Raw genomic sequence first — 24,157 nt, 5'->3', positions numbered from 1 at the left:
AGAATCACCTGTAAGGCTCATTAAAACACAGATGGCTGGGACCGCACTTCCAGAGTTTGATTCAATAGTTCTAAGTTGGGACCTGAGAATTTGCATTTCTAGCAAGTTCCCAGGTGATGCTATTTCTACTGGTCCAGAGACCACACTCTGAAATAGGGTTTCCAGGTGGGAATTCCTGCCCATTCTCAGGAATTTGTTTCGCTTTCCCATTCCCGAATCCCAAGATATAAACTTTTCTATTCTCCACGATGAATCGTTTCCACAAAGTAATGGCTGATATTACCTGTCGTGCGGGGTGGCCTGCAGGGTCTCTGGTCCCGCTCCCCTCATAACGCAGGATATGGTGAGGCCAAAAAGAAACACCCACGGAGTCATAGGTAGGGGAGTCATACCACTACGGTCTCACTGGAGGCTGGGTTCACTGGACGTGCGACCTGCTGTCCATTTTGTCTGCAACCCACTGACGACTCTCTTTCACTCTCCTCCACTCTCCTCCACTCTCCTCCACTCTCCTCCACTCTCCTCCATAGCCGCAGCAGTTATATTAGCGGCTAATTGGCTAACTGGCTACAGCTGACGGCCCATCAGCCACAGCTGACGGCCATTTACTACCTGAGCCAGCACTCCTCCACGTGAGGCCGAGAGCCTGTAAACTACTTTCTGGGGCTCTGCCCCCACACTACCAACCACCTGGGTTCAAGAAGCTGATTTTCGCTATTTCCCAACCAACTTTTCTCAGGATTTGGGAACGGGAAAGCAAAAAAAATTGCTGAGAATGGGCAGGAATTCCCACCTGGAAACCCTACTCTGAAAAAACACTGCTCTACAGGATCTTTCTGGAATTATTGCAAAAAAAATTACATTATGCTGAAAATGGTATAAATGATAAATATGTTTACCAGAAGATTGGATCAACCATTGTTATGTGGGGCAGCCTGCGGGGGTCTCCGCTCCCGCTCCCCACATAAGAATGCAGGACATGGTGAGGCCAAAAAGGAACACCCACAGAGCCATAGGTACGGGAGTCATACTAGTATATTCTCACTGGAGGCTGGGTTCACACGACGTGTGACCTGCTGTCCACTTTCCTGCCAACCGACCGACACCACTTGCTAACTGTAATCCGCGCTTGCTAGCTCAGCCACCATCTTCTTTCTAGCCCCCATTTCCTACCGTAGCCATAGCAGTTATATTAGTGGCCAGTGGCTCACTGGTTACAGCTGATGGCCAACTAGCCACAGCTGATGGCCATCCAATCACAGTTGATGGCCATTTACTACCTAAGCCAGCACCTATCCATGTGAGGCCAAGAGCCTGGAAACTGCACTCCTAGCTCTGTCCCCACAACCATCCTCTCCCAACTTTGCCAGACAACACTAACATTGCTGAAATTCATGAGACAAGAGCAACTAATAAGCCATTTTTTTATTTCAAGGTAAAACTGCACCTGGAAGAATACTGTAACCTAATGGTATGTGTTCTATTCTTTTTGCAGGTACGATTAGAGTGGCCAACAGACCTTGCAGTTAATCCCATGGACAATTCATTGTATGTCTTGGATAACAACATTGTGCTGCAAATTTCTGAGAACAGGCGTGTGCGGATCATTGCAGGGCGCCCCATTCACTGCCAGGTGCCAGGTATCGATCATTTTTTGGTCAGCAAGGTGGCAATTCACTCCACTCTGGAGTCGGCTAGGGCCATCAGTGTCTCCCACAGCGGGCTGCTCTTCATAGCTGAAACAGATGAGAGGAAAGTAAATCGAATTCAGCAAGTTACCACCAATGGGGAGATCTCCATCATGGCTGGTGCCCCCACTGACTGTGACTGCAAAATTGATCCCAACTGTGACTGTTTCTCAGGTATGACCTTTTTTTTAACAATTCACCAGCTCCCCTTCTCTGTTTCCAAAAGAAAAATATGCATTGCAAAAGTCAAAAAAAGAACAAAAGTGTTACTTGTGAACATTAATATGAACAAGTGAAGAAAGCAGTTGGGTTGGGGGTCAGATAGCCTAATATCTGGTCGTTGTTCTGCAACTGACTCACTGAGTGGCCCCAGGAAAGCCACAAAACCTTTCCATGACTCACTTACTTCATGTGTTAAATAGCAATATCATTTGTCTCAATTACATCAGGTTACTGGTTTGAGGATAAACTAGTATAATACAAATTTTGATACTCTAAGAAGTTAAGACCGCTATACAAATGTAAGATCATTATAGCATTTGTACTTTGGAGAAAGAGAAACTAAGTAAAACCTACATTTTCTAATTTAGCTAAGGAAAAATTTACTTGCCCTAAGTGACTTGTTTCCAGATTAACAGAATGTGCTATTTGAAACCCAATGAGACTAGAAACAGACTGCTTTGGGGACACATGAACACAGTTAAATCCCACAATGGAGGGTTCTCAGGACATCGATCTGCTACTCACATTGTTTAAAAAAAAAAAAAATTCCCCATAACCATTCATGCCCTTTACTTACAGTTGAAATAGAAAAAAATTTAAAAAAGAAAGGAAGGGAGGGAGGGAGGGAGGGAGGGAGAGAGGGAGGGAGGGATGGAGGAAGGAGCCTTTTCCTCAAAACATGGAGTGAATATTACATGTAGAAACATTCCTCGAAATGTCAATGAACACATTTATTGCTGGGATGTGGAAATCCTTCCATGCCACTTGCAGCCCTATTAAACTGCTCATCCAGGCCCAAATTCTTCTCTTAACCTTTGCTTTTCCCTGGGCCAGAGGAATCTAGAGCGAGCAACTTGGTCAATAAGACTTTTGATCAATATCTCTGATGTTTTCCTGGACAATTCATTTTATAGTTATTTTGCTAATTTATATCTTTCATTCAAGACAAATCTAATATTTATTCCAGTTATCAAATTTGATGTTCTGAATCATTGTTGCACTTACAGACTTAGTATACTTTGACAATGTGACAATGGGAATTAACTGAAGAAAGATCCTTACTCTAGGCACAGTAGGATTGAAAGTCCTATAAGCATTGACAAGCATAAGTCTCATGGATTTCCAGCCACATTTTATGTGACTGTTACTATTTGCTCTTTTTGTATCTTGCAATACAATAGATACTGAACAGTGGGATTAAGGATTTCACAAAATTGTTGTTACTAAGATCATTGCAACTTACTGTTTATCTTCAGTGATACTTACTCAAGAATTTTGAGTAATGGGTTTCAAATTTGTCAAGGAGGACATGCAAACAATGTTGGTTCACTGATTGTTCCCTTTAAAATGATTCTTAATGTACAGTGGTTTCTGTATATGGTATGTTCATATAAATGCTTATGACGACAGTTATTAAAATCAGTTTCTTTCTCCCACAGGTGATGGTGGTTATGCTAAGGATGCAAAGATGAAAGCCCCTTCCTCCCTAGCAGTGTCACCTGATGGTACTCTCTATGTGGCAGACCTTGGGAACGTTCGAATTCGTACCATTAGCAGGAACCAAGCCCACCTGAATGACATGAACCTTTACGAGATTGCTTCACCCGCTGATCAAGAACTCTACCAGTTCACTATCAATGGAACTCATCTGCACACCTTGAACTTAATAACAAGGGACTATGTGTATAATTTCACCTACAATGCTGAAGGTGACTTGGGTGCCATTACCAGTAGCAATGGCAACTCGGTGCATATTCGCCGGGATGCAGGTGGAATGCCCCTTTGGCTTGTGGTACCTGGTGGGCAGGTGTACTGGCTGACCATAAGCAGCAATGGAGTCCTCAAAAGAGTGTCAGCCCAAAGCTATAATCTGGCCTTGATGACCTATCCAGGAAACACAGGGCTGCTGGCTACCAAAAGTAATGAAAATGGATGGACAACTGTTTATGAGTAAGTTTCTAATTCTCACCATAGGCTTGCTCAGATTTTTATTTGAAATTGTATTATAGGGGGGAAATGGCTTAGTAATTGCTGGTTGTTACATGCTATTTTCTCCTAACAACCACAATAAAAAACAAAGTCAAGAAGAAAAGTGTACCCAATTCCTAGGATTTAAACCCATTTTTCCCTAGCAGTTTTGTAGCACATAATAATAAAACATAGACTGAGTGAAGAATCAAGTTTGGCACTGCAAGAGACAGGAATGAGATAGAAGTCCATGTACTCAAGAAATTTACAGCATACCTGTGACAACAAGATAAAAATTTTATTTAAATATCAAAACTAGAAAGTTTTTCAAAAACAGCAAAGAAGTGGTGTGTTTTAACTAGTATTTATTGATCCCTGTGGGGTTTGATGGATGAGTAAATGAATGTGTGCCCAGCCCAGCCCAACTTAGTATAAGTTGCTGTGGGAGGTAAGAAAGAAGTTAGAATATAAGAAGTGGACCCTGGAAAGCACTATGAATTGATGTAGGGCAAGTGCTGAATAGAAGAGGCTGCTTCATTGGCTGCTTCTGTGAAATGTGAAGCCAAATGCTCCTATACAAGGTTGGGCTTCCAAATTTCTCTGCACAAGTCAAAGAATCAGGCACATTTTGGCATTCACAGACTGGATCTGTGATAACGTTATTTAAAAAGACATTAACACAAGATGTGTCTGGCAGCAAGCTACAAAGAGGTGTCATGACACAGAAATGGAGACCATTGTCCTTGCCTTTAAAAGCATGGACAACCTTGTTTGCAAGTCAACACATTTAGAAAGCTAGTCTGCCAGCACTCGGCAAACATCTTTCCCACAAAGGGAACTGCTGAATTTTTAACCAATTTCCTGAATGAAGATAATTCATGGAATCTGAACCACTGGGTCTGAAACGACATTAAAGTGAAGAATGTGAGAAGTGGAGATATTAAGTATGAGGAGTTCCAAGTGTGACTATTTTATGAGGATATAGAGACTATGAAGAGAATATGTCCAGTCCCAGGAGAGCCTCCTGAGGAAAGGGACAAAACAATTGGCCTTCAAGTTTTGGCTCAATTCCCAAAGGAATGCCACTTATACAAAAGAGCTGGACAACATTTTAGTTTCACTTAGAAAAATGCATTCAGTTGTTTCTATTGCAAGCATTCCTGTGTTTTTTTTAAATTTTTCTCTTACATCTTAATAACAATAATAAAAGCCACTGTCCACTGAAGCTTTACTATGTGCCAGGTACTAGGCTAGGTGATTTACATACATTATTATTTTTTGATCCCCAAAATAATATCATGGGATAGGTGCTCCTAGTATGCCTGTTTTATGGATGATGAAATTGAGACACAAAATGGTTAGCTTGTCCTGATTCTCAAAGGTGTCCAGCATTCAAACTCCAACAGTCTGACTCAAGAACCCACATTTTTAAATACGTTAAGAAAGATAAAGTTGCCAATAAGAATATCTTTCTTAAAAAAAAGTTATGCAATATCACATTGCAACTGAAAGTAGACCAACTATTTTGAAAGCTAAAGGTTGAATCCAGTCAAGCAACAAGAAATGGCTTAAGTATTAACTTAGTTTTCAAAATAACCAGTTAACCCCATTTATTTATTAACTCATCACATTATACCCTTTAAATATTTACAATTTGATTTGCCATGTATACCTTGGTAAAACTAAAGAAAAAACACAAAGTATCCCATTCCACTGTGTATTTATTTATTAAACAAATATTTCCTGAGCACCAGCTATGTGCCAGACAGTGTTCTGGTGCTGGTGATACAGCCATGAACAAAACAGATAAAAATCTCTACCTTCATAGAGCTTATGTTGGAAGGAGACAAATAAAATGTACAGCACTTCAGATACTGATACGAAGTTTGACAATTAAGTTCACAAACTTGTTGCAATGATGTTGCTAACCTTTTTTGATATCAGAGGGATTATTCATTATGAATTTGTACCAACTAGACAAACAGTTAACCAAGTTTACTATTTGGAAGTGCTGAAAAGGCTACATGAAAAAGTTAGAGGACCTGAACTTTTCGCCAACAATTCATGGCTCTTATATCATGACAATGTGCCAGCTCACACGGCACTGTATATGAGGGAGTTTTTAGCCAGTAAACAAATAACTGTATTGGAACACCCTCCCTACTCACCTGATCTGGCCCCCATTTACTTCTGTCTTTACCTGAAGATAAAGGAAATATTGAAAGAAAGACATTTTGATGACATTCAGGACATCAAGGTTAATACGACAGCTCTCATGACCATTCCAGAAAGAGTTCCAAAATTGCTTTTAAAGTGTGGACTAGGCGCTGGCATCAGTGCATAGCTTCCCAAAGGGAATACTTCATAGGTAACCATAGTGATATTCAACAATGTGGTATGTGGCACTTTTTCTACGATGAGTTCATGAACTTAGTTGTCAGACCTCGTAAGTTCTGTGGAGGAAATCAAGCAGATTTAGGGAAATCAAGAATGTGGGGCAGAAGGGTTTTTATTTCAAATTGAATGGTCAGGGAACACTTTATTAAGAAGGTGACATTTGAATACAATAGTACCCCCCTTATCTGTGCTTTTGCTTTCCACGGTTTCAGTTACCTGTGGTCAACCATGGTCTGATAATATTAAATGAAAATGCCATAAATAATCCGTAAATTTTAAATTGTACACCACTCTGGGGAGTGTGATAAAATCTTGCACTGTCCTGTTCCTTTCTACCCAGGATGTGAACCATCCCTTTTTCCCACAGATCCACACTTGTTAGTCACTTAGTAGCTTTCCCAGTTAATTATCAACTGTCATGATATCAGTATCTCAGTGCGTGTGTTCAAATAACCCTTATTTTACTTAATAATGGCCCCAGAATGCAAGAGTAGTGATGCTGGCAATTCAGATATGCCAAGAAGAAGCCATAAAGCACTTTCTTGAAGTGAAAAGGTGAAAGTTCTCGACTTAATAAGGAAAGCAAACAAACATACATACTGAGATTGCTAAGGTCTATGGAAGAACAAATCTATTGTTAAGTTGTGAAGAAGGAAAAATAAATTAGTGCTCATTTTGCTGTCACACCTCAAGCTGCAAGACGGAAAAGGCATTAAATTTGTGGGTGGAAAACATGAACACAGAGAGACCACATTCACATAACTTGTATTACAGTATATTGTTATATGTTCTGTTTTATTATTAGTTATTATTGTCAATCTCTTACTGTGCCTAATTTATAAATTAAGCTTTATCATAGGTATGTATGTACAGGAGAAAAAATAGTATATATAGGGTTCAGTACTATCTGTGTTTTCAGGCATCCACTGGGAGTCTTAGAATGTGTCATCTATGGATGAGGGTGACTACTATAAATACATGTAGGAGGTAATGGAATAAGCCATAAAGATATATGGGCTAAAAGAAGAGAAAGAACATTCCAGGCAGAGTGAATAGCAACTGCACAGGCCCTGTAGCAGGAACAGATTTGATGTATCCAAGGAATAGTTGTATCCAAGGCAGTGACTGTGACTGTAGTATAGTAAGTAAGAGTAATTAGGAGATTAAATCTAAGAAGTAGCAGGCTACATGTAGAGCACTATAGGCTTCCGTAAAGACTTTTACTTTTGTTGAGTAACAGATGGAAACACTGAAGAGTTTTGACTAAAAGAGTGATATAATCTGACTTACATTTTTAAGAATCACTCTATTGAAAACGGGTGGAAATAGAAAAACCTAATGCCAATAATCCAAGCAAAAATGGTGACTTAGATCAGAGAGTGGGCACAGCAAGAAGTTGTAAAATCCTAAACATATTTTGACAGTAAATATATCAAGACTTACTGACAGATTGGATGTGGTGTGTGGGAGAAAAAAAGGTTTTTGACCTGAGCAAACTGACCTGAGCCTTCGGCATTGTAGGTGAAAGGTGAAATTATACACATACCGTGTTTCCCTGAAAATAAGACCAGCTCTTACATTAATTTTTGCTCCAAATGACGCATTAGGGCTTATGTCCAGAGGATGTCATCCCAAAAAATCATGCTGGGCTTATTTTCTAATTAGGTCTTATTTTCAGGGAAACACGGTAGTGCATTATACCAGATGGGAGAGTGGAAATTCTGTTTTGCATATGATCAGTTTAGCTAGACATCCAAGTGAAAATATCAAATAGGCAATTTAATATATAAGTCTGGAATTAGGTGAAAGGCTGGAGATTTGAAATTTGGAGGTCCAAACTTTGCACCCACTGGTATTTATATTGTACTTAAAGCCATGAAATGGGATGAGATCTCTATGGAAGTGAGTATACACAGGGAAGATAAGAGATCTATGACTGAACCTGGAGCATGCCAACGTTTAGAGTTAAGCATATGAAGAGGAACCAACAAACAGACTGAGAAGGAAAATCCGATGAAGTAGTAGGAAAACCAGGAGAGTGAGATGTCCCAGAAGCCAAGTGAAACAGGAAGGAGTAATCAATAGTGTAAAATACTTCTGATAAGTCAAGTAAAATAAGGACTGAGAATTGACCAGTCTAGTATTGTGGAAATCATTGCTGACCTTGAGAAGAGCAGGTGCTGTGGCACAGTGGGAGACAAAAGCCTGAGCAGAACAGTTTAAAGAGAGAATGGATACACATATGTTCATAGCAGTGCTATTTATAATAGACCAAAAAGTGTAAAGAACCCATGTTCATCAAATCATAAACAGACAAACCAAATGGAGTATATCAATACCATGGAATATTACTCATCCATAAGAAGGAATGAAGTTCTGACACATGGTACAACATGAATAAATCTCAAAAACAGTATGTTAAGAAGCCAGACAAAAGTACAAATATTGTATAGTTCCATTTATATGAAATGTTAAGAAAAGGTAAATTCATACAGGCCGAAAGTAGATTAGTGGTTCCCAAGAGCTGGGGAGAGTAGTGAATGAGGAATGACTGCTAATAAGTATGGGGTTTATTTGGGGGGTGATGGAAAATTCTAGAAGTGGTGGAAGGTCCAAGATGGCAAAATATGTAAACACTATGCCTGCCACCTCTCAAGATCACATTAAAATTACAACTAAATTATAGAACAATGAACCTTGAAAACCATCTGACAACTAGCTGCACAGAACCCCTATAACTAAGGATACAAAGAAGAGGCCACATTGATACTGGCAGGAAAGGCAGAGACATGAAACAGGCTGACCCCAAACCCACAAATAGTGGTTGAACACTGGGAGGGACACCTCAGAAGCAGGTGAAGGTCCCCCCTAAAGAGTGAGGGGTCCCAGTCCCATACCAGGCTCCCCAACCCAGTGGTCCTGTGATGAGAAGAGGAGTCCCCACAACATCTGACAGTGAAAAATCAGTGAGGATTCCACCCATCCATTCCAGGGAGATGGAAGGCAGCTAGAAACCCAGACGTCCTCTTAAAGGGCCTGCTCACAGACGCACTCACTTGAAAGCACTCACCCTAGGATCTGGTGGAATGACAGCAACTCAAAAGGCACAAGTGACTTAAAGAGAAAGACTGAGTTGTGTGGCTTAGAGCAAGGGCTAGAGGGACAGCTGCCATTATCTCTGTGTGGAACCCACCTCTCATGTAGTTTGCAGGAGGGCACCTTCCTTTCTGTGTCAAAACCTCCCCAAAAGGGTCAAATCTGAGATCCCATTGGCCTGGTAAAATCTGTGTGACTTGCTGGAACCCCACCCACCTACTATGGCATCATTGGGGACAGTCTCATCTCCTGGGCAGCCTGCCCCCCCTCCCCCAGGCTGACAAAGCCTTTTACAGCAAAGGATGGCTTGCAGTGGCCAAAAGAACTTCCAGTGGTAGACGATCAGCTACAGCTTGCCCTGTAGCCTTTCTTAGGTGGCTCTCAGGGATCTGCGGGCCCAATTCAAACAGTGGCTGGCTGTAGTGGTGTTTTATGGGGCAGCTACAGACTCATCGTTGGTGCAAGAACTGAATCTTCATTAACTGTAAAACCACTGATCATACCCCAGTAACTCCTGGGACCCTACCCTGTCAACTCAGGCAGCATCGCCGGGGCTACTGTCAACACAAGGTCAACCAGCCCAGCCCACACACCTAAGGAGGTTCTTTCAGCAGCTGAGCCTTATAGGCAGCCAGCCTGTGTATATATATATATATATATATATATATATATATATATATATATATATATATATCTCGTATTGTTTCATCACACTTTGTAGCTTTGTTGCTCCTACCAGGTAGCCCCAGGCCACGCTAAAATTGGCCTGCACGGGATCCCCTCTCCAGATGAACCAGAAACAACACAGCCAGAGGCCAGCCTCAGACCACTCCAGAGCACTACCAGATTAGCCCCACAAGCAGCACATCCAAAGGGTGGTCTCAGCAGACATAAGAGCCCACTGTGGTGAATCCTCCTCTGAGGGGTGAGCTCACACACAGCAGCTCATACACTGTGGGCGTAGCCAAACCTCAAAACCAGTAGGCCTGAGAGTCAATCCAACCCACTGACAAACCAAAAGCAATCAAGGCTCAACTCTAGCAGGAGAATACACACAACATACACAAGGGACACTCCTGGAACACACACACAGGTGATCAGGGAGACTGGGCCACACAGGATACATACTATGTAAGACCACCTGACAAAGACTGAAAGACATAAGAGATCTACCTAACACATAGAAGCAAACACAGAGAGTCAGCCAAAATGAGGAAACAAAGAAAAATGTCCGAAACGAAAAACAGGATAAAATTCCAAAAATAGAACTAAACGAAATGGAGGCAACCAACCTACCAGAGATAGAGGTTAAATACTGGTTATAAGAATGCTTAAGGATCTTAGTGACAACTTCAACAAAGAGATAGTAAGCATGAATAAAGGACATACAAACCATAAAAAAGAACCAGTCAGAAATAAAGAATAAAATAACTGAAATGAAAAATACACTAGAAGGAATCAATAGCAGATGAAGCAGAAGACTGAACCAGCAATTTAGAAGACAAGGTAGCAGAAAGCACCCAATCGAAACAAAAAAAAAAGATAAAAGAATAAAATACTATCGGGGTGATAGATGGAAGGGGGTTAAGGGACATGGTGAAAAAGGTAAAGGGATTAAGAAATACAAATTGGTAGTTATAAAATAGTCATGGGGATATAAAATAAAGCATAGGGAATATAATCAATAATATGGTAATAACTATGTTTAGTGCCAGGTGGGTACTAGTCAGGGTGTTCACTTCTTAAATTTAAAAAGGGGAGGGAGTTAAAGGGGAATAAGAGGTTCAAAGTTCCAGATGTGAAACAAATAAGTCTTGGGGATGCAACACATGCATAGGAAATATAGTCAGTAATATTATGATAGTGTGGTACAGTGTCTGATGGTTGCTGGACTTATCATGGTGATCACTTCTTTAGCATAGGGAATATAATCAATAATATGGTAATAAATATGTAGAATGCCAGGTGGTACTGTTGAATAACTATGGTGTACACCTGAAACTAATATAATATTGTATGTTAGCTCTATTTTGATTATTAAAAAAATTTTAAGAAATGAAGATAGTTTAAGGGACCTCTGGGACAATAGCAGCATAATAACATTTGCATCATAGGAGACGTAGTAACAGAGAGAGGAAGGGACCGAGAATCTATTTGAGTAAATAATGACAGAAAACTTCCCTAACCTGGTGAAGGAAATAGACATACAAGTCCAGGAAACACAGAGAGTCCCAAACAAGATGAACCCAAACAGTCCCAAAACAAGACACATTATAATTAAAATGGCAAAGGTTGAAGACAAAGAGAATCCTAAAAGCAGCAAGAAAAAGACAACTAGTTACTTACAAGGGTGCTCCCTTAAGATCGTCAGCTGATTTCTCAACAGAAACTCTGCAGGCCAGAAGGGAGTGGCAGAAAATATTCCAAGTGATGAAAAGATAGAACTTACAACCAAGACTATTCTACCTAACAAGACTATCATTTAAAACTGAAGGAGAGATAAAGTGCTTCCCAGACAATAAAAAAGTAAAGGAATTCATTACCTCCAAGCCAGTATTACAAGAAATGTTAAAGGGACTTCTTTAAGAAGAAGAAGAAGGAGGAAACATATAAACCAACAATGATCAAAAACATAGATAACAAAATGGCAATAACTATGTACCTATCAATAATCATTTTCAATGTAAATGGATTAAATGCTTCAATAAAAAGACAGGGTAGCTGAATGGATAAGAAAACATGATCCATACATACATATGCTGTTACAAGAGACCCACCTCAGATTGAAAGACACACATAGACTAAAAGTAAAGGGATAAAAAAAAGATATTTCAAGTGGAAACCCCAAAAAATCTGGAGTAGCAATACTTATATCAGACAAAATAGACTTTAAAATGAAGGCTATAATAAGAAACAAGGAAGGACATTACATAATGATAAAGAGTTCAACCCAACAAGATGACATAACCCTAGTAAACATCTATGTACCCCATATGGGAGCGCCTAAATATATAAAATATTGACTGACATAAAAGCAGAGATCGGCTATAACACAATCATAGTAGGGGTCTTTAACACCCCACTGACACTAATGGACAGATCTTCCAGGCATAAAATCAACACGGAAAAAGCGGCTTTAAATGACACACAAAGCCAGATGTATTTAATTAATATTTTTAGAGCACTTCACGCCACAGTAGAAGAATATACATTATTTACAAATGCACCTGGAACATTTTCCAAACAGACCACATATTAGGCCACAAAACAAGTCTCAAGTGTGCCTGGTTTCCACTGGCCATATGTTGATGCATTGTGGGGCAAGCAAGACATTTATGGTGAATGAAGCCGAGGCCTATTACCAGGACTTGGCTGGCAGTGAGTGAAAAAGTATCAACTAACATCACTGTTGTTGAATAATCAATCTAGAGCCACTAAGAGATGAGAAACACAGACATTCACATAGGGGTAATCGTGACATTTTACAACCACAAAGAGACATTAGAGGTCATTTTACCAATGAGGAAACTGAGGCCCAGTCTAGGGAAGTAATTTGCCCATGCTTATTGCTAATTCACTGAGTCTTGAGTTGAGTCTTTGAGGTCCTAGTCCAGTGCTCTTCCCACTACTGTTCCACTGCCTTCTAGAAAAACGAGGATTTGGGATTATGAGAGTTACCACAAGCAATATGGAGGGCTAGAAAATTTCCCTTCCAGTAGCAGGAAAAGAGGAGTGTGATAGAACAATGAGATAAAAAGGTAGGCTGTGTATCCATTTCTTCCTTCTTTCACCTTCTTAACTCCAGCCAGGAGTGTGTGAAACCCTCTTGACCAAATAGCATCTCTGCAGAGAATGGTCCTCTTCCTCCTGAAGTAATCCATTCTGGTGCTGAGCAGGAGTCCCTCACAAAACACTGCCCCTGTCCCTTCTTACCTGCAAGTAAAGAAGTGAGAAATTTCCAACCTATGTAATGTAACTAATTCTTCCTACAGTCTGCTCTGTATAAAATCTGACTTCTTTCACTTTTATCCTCAATGCATTAGCCAGCTATGAACACTCCTTCGAGTTTTCCCTTGTTCTTCTGAAGTTGGGGAACACAGAATGGGACCTAGTATTCTAGTCAGGATCAGAAACATGCTGACATAGTTGAGGGTGGCCTTGCCACTGCTACTAGGCCCTCCTAAAAGAACTTGGGCATTTCTCTGTGGTAAGAAGGAAACTGCTGTCTGTGGCCAAAGGGGACAAATGGTTTGCCAGGGTGGAAATAGAATTTCTGTTCTGAGACGAGAGACAGAAAAAGAGAGAGAAATAAGCAAAAATTGGCAGGGTGAAAGGCTTCTGTGCAGAGGTAGCTAAGCCAGTAACCCATTCAACTTTTGATGATCTGTAGCGATGGAGAGGAGAAATGGCACAGATGACCCTGAACACTGGATAATCCACATGGGATTTTAAAATGTATCCTGTGCAGTTGTAGAAGGTGGGCTTGTATTGTAGAGTGTGATGTTGTTTAAACAGTTCATTGATTTTCATAATTCTGTTTGACTTGAACCAGGATCAAAATTTCACACCCCAAGTATTAGTACTTGATGCTTGACTGCCCCTGAATGTCTTGTGTGTCGGGAAAAGCTGACCACAGAGAAATGGCTAACAGGGAGGTGACTGTCAAGTCAGGAATACTGGCTGAATGAAGCAGGGGTTCTGGCCAGAGAGGCTGACAGGCTTCTAATTGCAATGACCTTGCCACAGTTGAGGTCTGAGGGAGGGGCCCAGCTACTCACATGGCAGGCAAGCCTTCTTTGCCCACAAAGCTGAGAGAGTAGCCAGGATGTGCTTGCTTATTTCCCAATCAGTTCCCTGGCAAAGGCTTCTGCTCTACTAAACTGAAAAGGTCCCAGATTGAGGCCAAAGTATCAGTTGTGTCATTGCTGCCTGTCTAGGCTGAGCTGACAGTTTCTCAGGCTCTTGAGCTTTGTGGGAAGCCCTCCACTCCAAAGGAGACGGTGCATTTACATGATCTTTTGATCTCTGGTCTTCTGTGTTCTCTCTGTTTCTGAACTTCATTAACATATCCCCCACCTCTGCCTCCCCAAAAAACACCATTCATTGACAACTTGGGAAAGCCCTCATAATAGCTCTGGGTGCCTTCTAGACTGCTATACAAATGCTCAGTTTTATGGAAGATGGCTAATGAGGGATTCTCCCTCCTCTCTGATAAGATTAGAAGGGGGTGGGAGCAGGGGGTACGGTAAACAAGCCATTTATCTGGGTGGGATATTTGCATAAGCATAGGATGTGAGTCATGCAGAACTGGTTATGTATATGAATAGTCCATCCAAACATATCAAAATGTTTCCAATGCTTTCTAGAATCTCAGAGTAAGGAGGGAACTATGACACCATATGGTCTAGAAGACCCTTGTCTTCATGCAGGGGAAATATTTCGATTAAGTAAGACGAACATAGAATGGCCAACTGTTCCTTCCAGTCTCCAGAAACAGATTTAACACCTTTGTACCCTCACTTCTCCTTGTGCTTTATGCTCTTGATAAGGATCAAGATTGGTCAGACAGAATTGTTGTGGGTCATGCTGGGGAGAACTGCTATAGAAACAGGAAGTCAACAGAAGGAAGGGGAAGCTGCTTGCCAAAAAAGCTTTCAGAGGCTATTAAGGAAGATTAGCTGTGCTGCACAGGACATCTATGTAAGCTGAGCCTGGCCTCCCAGCACCACCATAGATGGCTCTGTCTGTTCTCTAACCACACTGACTCTCAGATCCCGCCCCCCCCCCCCCGTTCTCTCCATTTACACTAGCAGCCTCCTATTTCACTCATTCAACAAGCATATGTAGTGTGAATCTACTCTGTGCCAAATACCAAGAATACAGAGAGGAATGAGACACTGTTCCCTCCCTCTAAATATTTGAGAGTTTACATTCTAGTAACGAAGATAAGTCCTAGTGATGGACAATCACAGTATATTAAATAAAGGCAATAAACCACTGTCTTCTCTTACACAGACTGAGGCTGCAGTCTCCCAACAGTCTTCCTGATTGATATCTCTGCTTCCAAGACTCACTGTCACCAAAGCATTGCTTGAATCATACTGTTCTCCCCTTGAAAAGTTTTCTATGCCTCTCCATTGTCCACTGACTACCTGCTTTCCTCCAGAGGGTGGTATTCCAGTTCCCCCATGCACCGATTCCAACATGCCTCTCCAGCCTTATGCCCCAATCCTCTCCTAGAGGAAACTTGTGCTTCTGCAACCCAGTCCCTTCAATGGACATCCCATCTACCTGTGTGCTTTTCTTCATGCCATTGCCTCTGGAATGCTTTCCTCCCCTCCCCAATCTCTACCTAGCAAAGGACTGATCTCTATCTCCCCTCCAAGATTCAGATACCACTTCCTTCTCTTCTGTTCAACCCAGTTCCTTGTTTATAGAAGTGTGTGGCAATATTCTGACATCTGAGTGATTCATGTGCATATCTTATCTGCCTCACTGGACTTTGAATTTCATTCAAGACTGATATTTATTGAATGAAGGACAAATGAAAATATAAAGACATTATAAACTTGGAGCTGAATCATAGGAAGCCAAATACAGTTATTGATGAGGAAAGGGAATCCAGTATTTCCAAAAGAATGCTTATTAGGTTGGTCAGGTTTCTGGCACTAGAAGGTAAAGAAGGGGGTGTTTCCTTTAAAAAAAATAAGTAATGAGTTTTCTTTCTGTAATCTTCAATATTTTCTTAAAAGCAAAGGTGGAAGAGCTTCTAGTTTTTACTCTGCATGGTTTAGCTCTGGTTTAAATTGTCCTCAAGAGAAAAGACAGGCTACTCCTTATGAGAAAATATCAGACCCAATATATTTTTCATAATGTGCAAATACCATCTCCCCAACTAAACTATATGCTCCTCACAGACTGAAATGAATTCTGAATTTCCTTTACAGATGTTTCCTTTTCTTTCCTTTACAGACTTGTGTATGCATGCACACAATGGAACTCTGTAAAATTAGGACAGGAAGGGACAATTTGATGTCAAATCTCCTCTTACCAAACCCACTTCTCAAGCCTATGAAGGCCTGATGTCATTGCCTGAAGGTATAATTCACCAGGTAGAATTTGTAGACCTGGTTAAACCAGAGCTACTCCCCACCTGGGAGGAAGAGGAAGCTGCTATCGTGTTGTGGCCTGAGGGGATCAGTTGCAGCATATTGGCTTGTACTCTCTGCACCAAAGGATGCAGGCACCAAAGGGAAACACACAGCATAAGAGACTTTGATTAAACTTGTGTTTTTTGTTTGTTTGTTTGTTGTTGTTGTTGTTGTTGTTTTACATTCCGTCTTGAAACATGCATTCCCCTGTGATGGAGGGAAAAAACCCTCAAGCATGCCATAGGAAATCAAAGGTTCCTTTTATTTCTTATCTACTTTTGAGCAATTTTTCCAAAGTTGTGGAGTCTGCCTGTCACTCTTCCTATGGAAATGATCCCACAGAAGAAAGGTGAGCCTGTGTGCTTTGACTGAGGGTTATACAAATAATTGAGCACATGAGAGACACCACACTGCAGATACCATAAATGTGATTACTTTCACTGTGACCAGCAGAATTGGGGTGCTTGAGTGTGTTGAGGGGTACAGTGCTTTGGGAGGGGTTGCTGTTTTTTCTCAGTTTTATTGTAATATAATTGAAATGCAGTACTGTGTAAGTAAGGTATACAGTATTACTTATGTATATTATGAAATGATTACTACATGTTTACTTAACAGCCGTCATTTCATATAGATAAAAAAAGAAAAGAAAAAAACGTGTTTTTTTCCTTTCTAATGAGAACTTTTAGGATCTACTCTTAGCAACTTTCATATATACCATACTGCAGTGTTAACTATTGCCGTGGTGTTTGTTCACTACATCCCCAGGAATTATAAGTGGAACTTTGTATCTTTTGACCACTTTCATTCAATTCCCCCATCCCCAGGCCCCACCTCTGTTAACCACAAATCTGATCTTTTTCATTTTAAAAAGACTTTTATTAAAATATAGCTAACACAATATTATATTAGTTTCAGGTATACACCATAATTATTCAACATTTATGTACCTAAATAAGTAACCACCATGATAAGTCCAGGAACCATCTAACACTGTACCACACTATCACAATATGATTGACTATATTCCCTATGCTGTACATTACATCCCCATGACTTATTTCTTTTATACCTGGAAATTTGAACCTCTTATTCCCCTTCACCTTCCTCCCCTTTCATAATTTTTCAATTACAGTTGACATTCAATATTATTTTATATTAATTTCAGGTGTCCATCATAGTGGTTAGACATTTATATAATTTAAGAAGTGATCCCCTGAATAGACTAGTACCCACCTGGCACTATACATAGTTATTACCATATTATTGACGATATTCCCTATACTTTATTTTACATCCCCATGACTATTTTGTAACTACCAATTTGTACTTCTTAATACCTTCACCTTTTTCTCCCTGTCCTCCAACACCCCTCCCATCTATTACCCTGATAAATCTAGTACCCATCTGACATCATACATAGTTATTACAATATTATTGAATATATTCCTTGTGCTATACCCTACATCCCCGTGACTACTGTGTAACAACCAGTTTCTACTTCTCAATCTCTTCCCCTTTTCCACCCATCCCCAACCCCCCTACCATCTGGCAACCACCAAAATTTTTTTTGTATCTCTGAGTTGGTTGCTGTTTTGTTTGTTATTATGTTCTTTAGATTCCATATATAAGCAAAATTACATTGCATCTGTCTTTCTCTGACATATTCCTCTCAGCACAATACCCTCCAGGTCCATTCATGCTGCCACAGATGGCAAGAACACATTCCCTTCCATGGCCAAGCAATATTCCATTATATATGTATACCACATCCTCTTTATCCATTCATCCATTGATAGACACCAGGTTGCCTCCAAATCAGCCATTGTAAACAATGCTGCAATGAAAATATGGATACACACATCCCCTCAAAGTAGCATTTTGGGTTTCTTCAGATAAATACCCAGAAGTAGAATTACTGTGTCCTTCTTTGTCTCTTGTTATAGCCTTTTTATAAAGATTTTTTATTGGGGAAGGGGAACAGGACTTTATTGGGGAACAGTGTGTGTACTTTCAGGATTTCTTTTCCAAGTCTAGTTATTGTCCTTTTTGTTGTGATCCTTTCAATCATAGTTGTGGAGGGCGCAGCTCAGCTCCAGGTTCAGTTGCCGTTGTTAGTTGCAGGGGGCGCAGCCCACCATCCTTTACCAGCAACCTTGTGGTTGAGAGTACACGCCCCAACTAACTGAGCCATCCTGAAGCTCAGTGGCAGCTCAGCTCAAGGTGCCGTGTTCAATCTTAGTTGCAGGGGGCGGAGCCCACAATCCCTTGTGGGACTCGAGGAGTTGAACAGGCAACCTTGTGGTTGAGAGCCCACTGGCCCATGTGGGAATCAAACCAGCAGCCTTCGGCATTAGAAGCACGGAGCTCCAACCGCTTGAGCCACTGGGCCGGCCCTACAGCCTTTGTTTTAAAATCTATTTTGTCTGGTACTGAAGTATTGATGCCCTAGCTTTTTTGTTTGTTTCCATTTTCATGAAATATCTTTTCCCATTCCTTTACTTTTAGTCTGTGTGTGTCTTTCAATCTGGTGATTCTCTTGTAGGCAGCATATGTATGGATCTTCTTTTCTTATCCATTCAGCCATACTATCTTTTGATTGGCTCATTTAATCTATTTGCATTTAAAATAATAGTCGATAGGTAGTTATTGCCATTTTGTTATTCATAAATATACATATATATATACATATATACATATATATATACACATATATATCTATATCTACATCTATATATATATCTATATATATAGAGAGAGATAGATATAGATATACATATTTGTCTTAAAGAAGTCCCTCTAACATTCCTTGTACTACTAGTTTGGTAGTGATAAACATCCTTTATCTTTTCCTTGTCTGGAAAGTTTTTATCTGTCCTTAGATTCTAAATGTTAACTTTGCTGAGTAATCTTAGTTGTAGGTCCTTGCTTTTCATCACTTTGAATATTTCATGCCAATCCCTTCTGGCCTGCAAAGTTTCTGTTGAGAAATCAGCTGAAGGTCTTATGGGAGCTCCCCTGTAGGTGGCTAACTACTTTTCTTTTGCTGTTTTTAAAATTCTCTATTTGTCTTTAACCTTTGACATTTTAATTATGATGTATCTTGGTGTGGGTCTCTTTGGGTTCATCTTGTTTGGGACTTCGCACTTTCTGGACTTGTATGTCTGTTTACTTCACCAGGTTAGGGAAGTTTTCAGACATTATTTCTTCAAATAAGTTTTCAATTCCTTGCTCTCTCTTTTCTTCTCCTGGTACCCTTATGATGTGAATGTTTGTATGCTTGATGTTATCCCAAGGCCACTTAAAATATCCTCCTTTTTAAAAATTCTTTTTGTTGTTCTGATTAGGTGTTTTCTGCTACCTTATCTTCTAAATCACTGATTTGATTCTCTTTTTTACCTAATCTACTGTTGATTCTCTCTAACGTACTCTTCATTTCAGGTACTGTATTCTTTATTTCTGACTTTGTTTTATGTTTTCTACCTCCATTTTTATGTTTTCTATCTCTTTGTTGAAATTCTCCCTGAGATCATTGAGCATCCTTATAATCAGTGTTTTGAACTCCATGTCTAGTAGATTGCTTGTCTCTATTTTGTTTAGTTCTTTCACTTGGGACATACATCTTTGTCTCCCAATTTTGGCTGCCTCCCTGTGTTTGTTTATATGTATTAGGTACAGCTGCTATGTCTCCTGGTCTTAATAGAGTAGCCTTATATAGTGAAGTCCTGTGGGGCCCAGTGACACAGTCTCCCTGATCACCAGAGTCGGGTGCTCCATGTGTGTTCCTTGTGTGAATTGTGTGTGCCCTCTTGTTGTAGTTGAGCCTTGGTTGGTGTTTGCATGTCAGTAGGAAGGATTGACCCTCAGGCTGATTGTTTGTGAGGACAGGCCATGACTACAATAGGCGCTGTTGTGCAGAGGCTGACCTTGTGGAGCAGGATTTGCTTTAGCAGGGCTCTGGTGCCTGCCTAGTCTGCCCTTTGGATGTGTCATCCTTGGAGGTAGCCAGGTGATGATCTGGCTTGATCCAAAGCTGGCCACAAGGCATTCCATCCCCAGGGCCTCTGGGGAGGTGCTCCACCACAGAAGAAGATCATCCAGAGCTTGTGTCCTGCCCAGAGCCACTTGGCATGAGTGACAAAGCAATCTGCATGTGGTCACCACCCACACTGGGGTTTGAGGTGCCTCAAGAAGCCAAGCCACAAACCGAGGCTGGCGCTCACTAATACTAGGTTTGGGGCTGCTTAGAAAGAGGTACAGAATATGCCTAAGCCAGATGGTGCTTGTTTAGGTTTTCTGAACCTTTGAGAGATTTTCCAAAGTCTGCAGGATGAACCAAGACAGGCCATTTGTTTGGAAAAGGCACTGGAAGCAGTGTCGGTGTGCCCAAAAGTTGGGTGTGGTGGGGTTTCAGGGAATCACTGGGGTGGGGGGGAATGGTGTTAGCCAGGTTGATGGAGACTCAAATCTGGCAGCCTCCTGTGTCTTCATGCTGGGCGGGGTAGAGCTCAACCAAGAAACAATGGATTCTTCTAGCATTTCTTTCTGGGAGAAAACTGTCCCTCCAACCCTCTCACTGAAGTCAGACAACTAAGTTCCTCCCCCTATGTCCTTTGTGCCTTTCGAGATCCTAGCCCATCGCTGGAGCTCAGAGTGAGTGAGTCCATCAACAAGTAAATCTGTGAGTAGACCCTTTAAGAGGAATGTCTGGGACTCCAGTAGCCTCCCATCTCACTTTGCCACAATCTCCACTGGTTTTCATAGTCAGATGTTATGGGACATCTCTCCCTGGCACTGGAACCCTGGGCTGGGGATTCTGGTGTGGGCCTGGGACCCCTCACTCCTCCGGGGGGGATGTCTGTAGCTGAGATATCCCTCCTGATTTTTAATGATCACATGCAAGTTTGGGACTAGCCTGTTCCATGTCTCCGACCCTCTTATCAGTCTCAAAGTGGTTTCTATATGTCCTTAGTTGTAGGACTTCAGTTAGACTTCAGGTGTTTTCAATGCTGGTTGCTCTGTAGTTTAGTTGTAATTTTGATGTGGTCGTGAGAGTAGGTGAGCACAGTATTTACCTACTCCACCATCTTCTGATCTCTTTTTCTATGAGTTTGGTGTGTGCAGGTTTTGGGAGGGCGTTGTTTATTTGTTTTGGATTCCACATGTAAGTAACATTATGTAGCATTTGTCTTTTTCTGCCTGAATTATTTCACTTAGCATAATGCCCTCAAGGCAGAGTGCTTTGTTTATGATAGAGTTAAAATCAAATGTGCCCTTTCAAATAAGGATGTCTATCCAGCCACAGAAAGGAAATCAGGCAGTATAACTTTCTAGTTACTCAGGGACCGGGCAGTACTATGGGAGGAAATTCTGTCTGATCCCCACACCATTTCTTCCCTCACCAGAAAAGGACTAGGCAGCAGCCTCCCAGTTAGATCTACCCAGATAATTACAGTTTTATCCAGGATTGTTTAGATTTCCTTTTCAAATGTACTCCTGTCAATTGGGGGGTGAGGTTAAGAATAGAATATGTAAGAACATGGCTGTGCCCTTGGTCATAAGCTTTGAAATGTATAATCTCAGACAAAGAGCACCAGCAACTGAGCTTAAAATGTTGGGGAGAGGAGGTGAGTAGGAAACCAAATTTATCCACAGGCCACTGCTAAGGTTCGTTGGAATTTTTGGCTCTATACCTTCGCTCATGGATGGCTTAGCTGGCATCTGATCTTGCCCTGAAGAGTACACCAAACCACTGCCCTCACCTTTAGATGAAACCTTGTTTTTTTGTGTGTGTTTTTTTTGTTCTGTTTTTTTTAATTTATTGGGGGGACAATTGTTAGTAAAATTACATAGATTTCAGGTGTACAATTCTGTATTACATCATCTATAAATCCCATTGAGTGTTCACCACCCAGAGTCAGTTCTCCTTCTATCACCATATATTTGATCCCCGTTACCCTCATCTCCCACCCCCAACCCCCCTTACCCTCTGGTAACCACTAAACTATTGTCTGTGTCTATGAGTTTCAAACAAGGGGTTGGGTGACTGGGAAAGCAGAAAACTGCTCCAGGCTACAAAGCCGTTTGGGAACCTGCATGCATAACATTTTAGGTCGGATTTCCTGGAGAAATGTTGAAGAGTGACCTTTCCAAAGGTTGAGGAAACCCCTTAGAAATCAGGAAAAGGACACTAGAGATGCTGGCAATGGATGTGAAAGGGAGGAACTGCCTTCATAATCCAAGCTGTGGGGCCACAACCTTCTTCATGAGGCAGGCCTACAGCAGCTTCCTTCTGTCTGCTGCCTTGAAATTCCTCCCTACAGGGAAAAGCAGCTTAGTACCTTAGGAGAATCAAGGCTGGCTGGATGCTGTTTTCCTCTCTTGGAAGGAAGACCAAGCATATAAGGTTTGACTGTGCTAAACATTCCATGTCCCTTTCTCATCAGGGGCCTGCTTCTTGCAGCCACAGAGCCCTAGAGTAGGCCAAGGTCAAAAAGGCTGAGCAGGCAGGAGGATTTTGCCATCAACCTCAGGTACAAGCAGCAGCTTTTCACCTTTCTTTAATAATGAGGCCTTACATGTATAGTAGCAACACACCAACAACCATTTTGACTGAAATCCACTTAAACAAAGGATACACCCAATTAAACAACTAGGGCTTGGCATACCTATATTGTCAAATGACCGATTTGATTATTTTTATTTGTATACATGTTTGTTTTAATTGATAGTGTGTGTGTATGTGCACACAAGCTTGTGTACACACAGAACTGAATTTGAGACAGTATTATAGCCTCAAGTTCAGTTCTGTTTGATAAAATAAGGTCCAACCGCTTTCCCTAAACCTAACAAAGGCTAGTCTGTTTTAAAATTTGAGCAACTATCTAGGTTGAGGTCTTTAAAATCTAGTGGATTAATACTGAATCACTATACCATTTTGTATAATTGTTGGGGGAGGAGGTAGCAGAGCCAGACTGCACCATTGTGTCCAGGCTGTATCCTGTTCACTTTAGGTAAAAAAGAATATATATTTTTAAACATTTTAAAAGCAAATAAAAGTGCTTAAATATTTTATAATTTGCAGTTTGAAAACAGTGATGGGTTTCCAAGTGCATGTCTTTACTTTTAATGAAGTGTTTATTTTTCATGGTTCTACTGGCAATAACAGAACAACTCCACTTCAAAAGCCTTCAGGAAAGCAGTTTTCATTTGGAGGACAATAATTCTCACTCTTTTAAAAAGTAAACCCACAAGACTATATTTCTTGATATAGGTTATTGCCTGTTATCCCTTGTATTTTTTTTTTGTTTGTTTCTTACTCATATAAGCAAATTACAATACATTATGTGTTATACTCTAAAAATATTTTTTAAAAATTTAAGGACACTGAGATTAGGGTGCCGCCGAATGCTTTAATGAACGTTTCCATTATCGTCTGTGCTTGTTCATTTTGTTGGAAGAATGATTCATTCATTTCAAATTTGGCAATTTAAACAGCAGCAAATATAATTTTCCTATCACAATGCAAAGTCATTGGCCTTCTCAGGCTTTAGGCTCTCATTTGTGCCTCCATTTCCTTTGCCAATACTACCCTCTGCTGGATTCTGTCATCCATCGCATCTAATGGGATCGCCCCAA

General features: G+C 40.8%; 1 protein-coding gene across 8 annotated transcripts in view; it reads left to right on the top strand.

The window, feature by feature from the left end:
- Positions 1-24,157, top strand: part of TENM1 (teneurin transmembrane protein 1) — a 1,194,370-nt gene that overhangs the window by 1,135,583 nt on the left and 34,630 nt on the right. For all 8 annotated transcript variants that reach the window (XM_074324280.2, XM_074324276.2, XM_088794943.1 and 5 more), the window contains 2 exons: positions 1,496-1,862; positions 3,350-3,860. In XM_074324280.2, coding sequence (XP_074180381.1) covers positions 1,496-1,862; positions 3,350-3,860 — 878 coding nt within the window. The remainder of the gene's footprint in view (positions 1-1,495; positions 1,863-3,349; positions 3,861-24,157) is intronic.

This window comes from Rhinolophus sinicus, chromosome 18 (genome assembly GCF_057876585.1).
Source record: "Rhinolophus sinicus isolate RSI-liver-muscle chromosome 18, RSI-T2T, whole genome shotgun sequence".
Classification (NCBI taxonomy): Eukaryota; Metazoa; Chordata; class Mammalia; order Chiroptera; family Rhinolophidae; genus Rhinolophus; species Rhinolophus sinicus.
The sequence above is the reverse complement of the archived record's forward strand: the minus strand, read 5'-3'. Positions and strand labels throughout refer to the sequence as shown.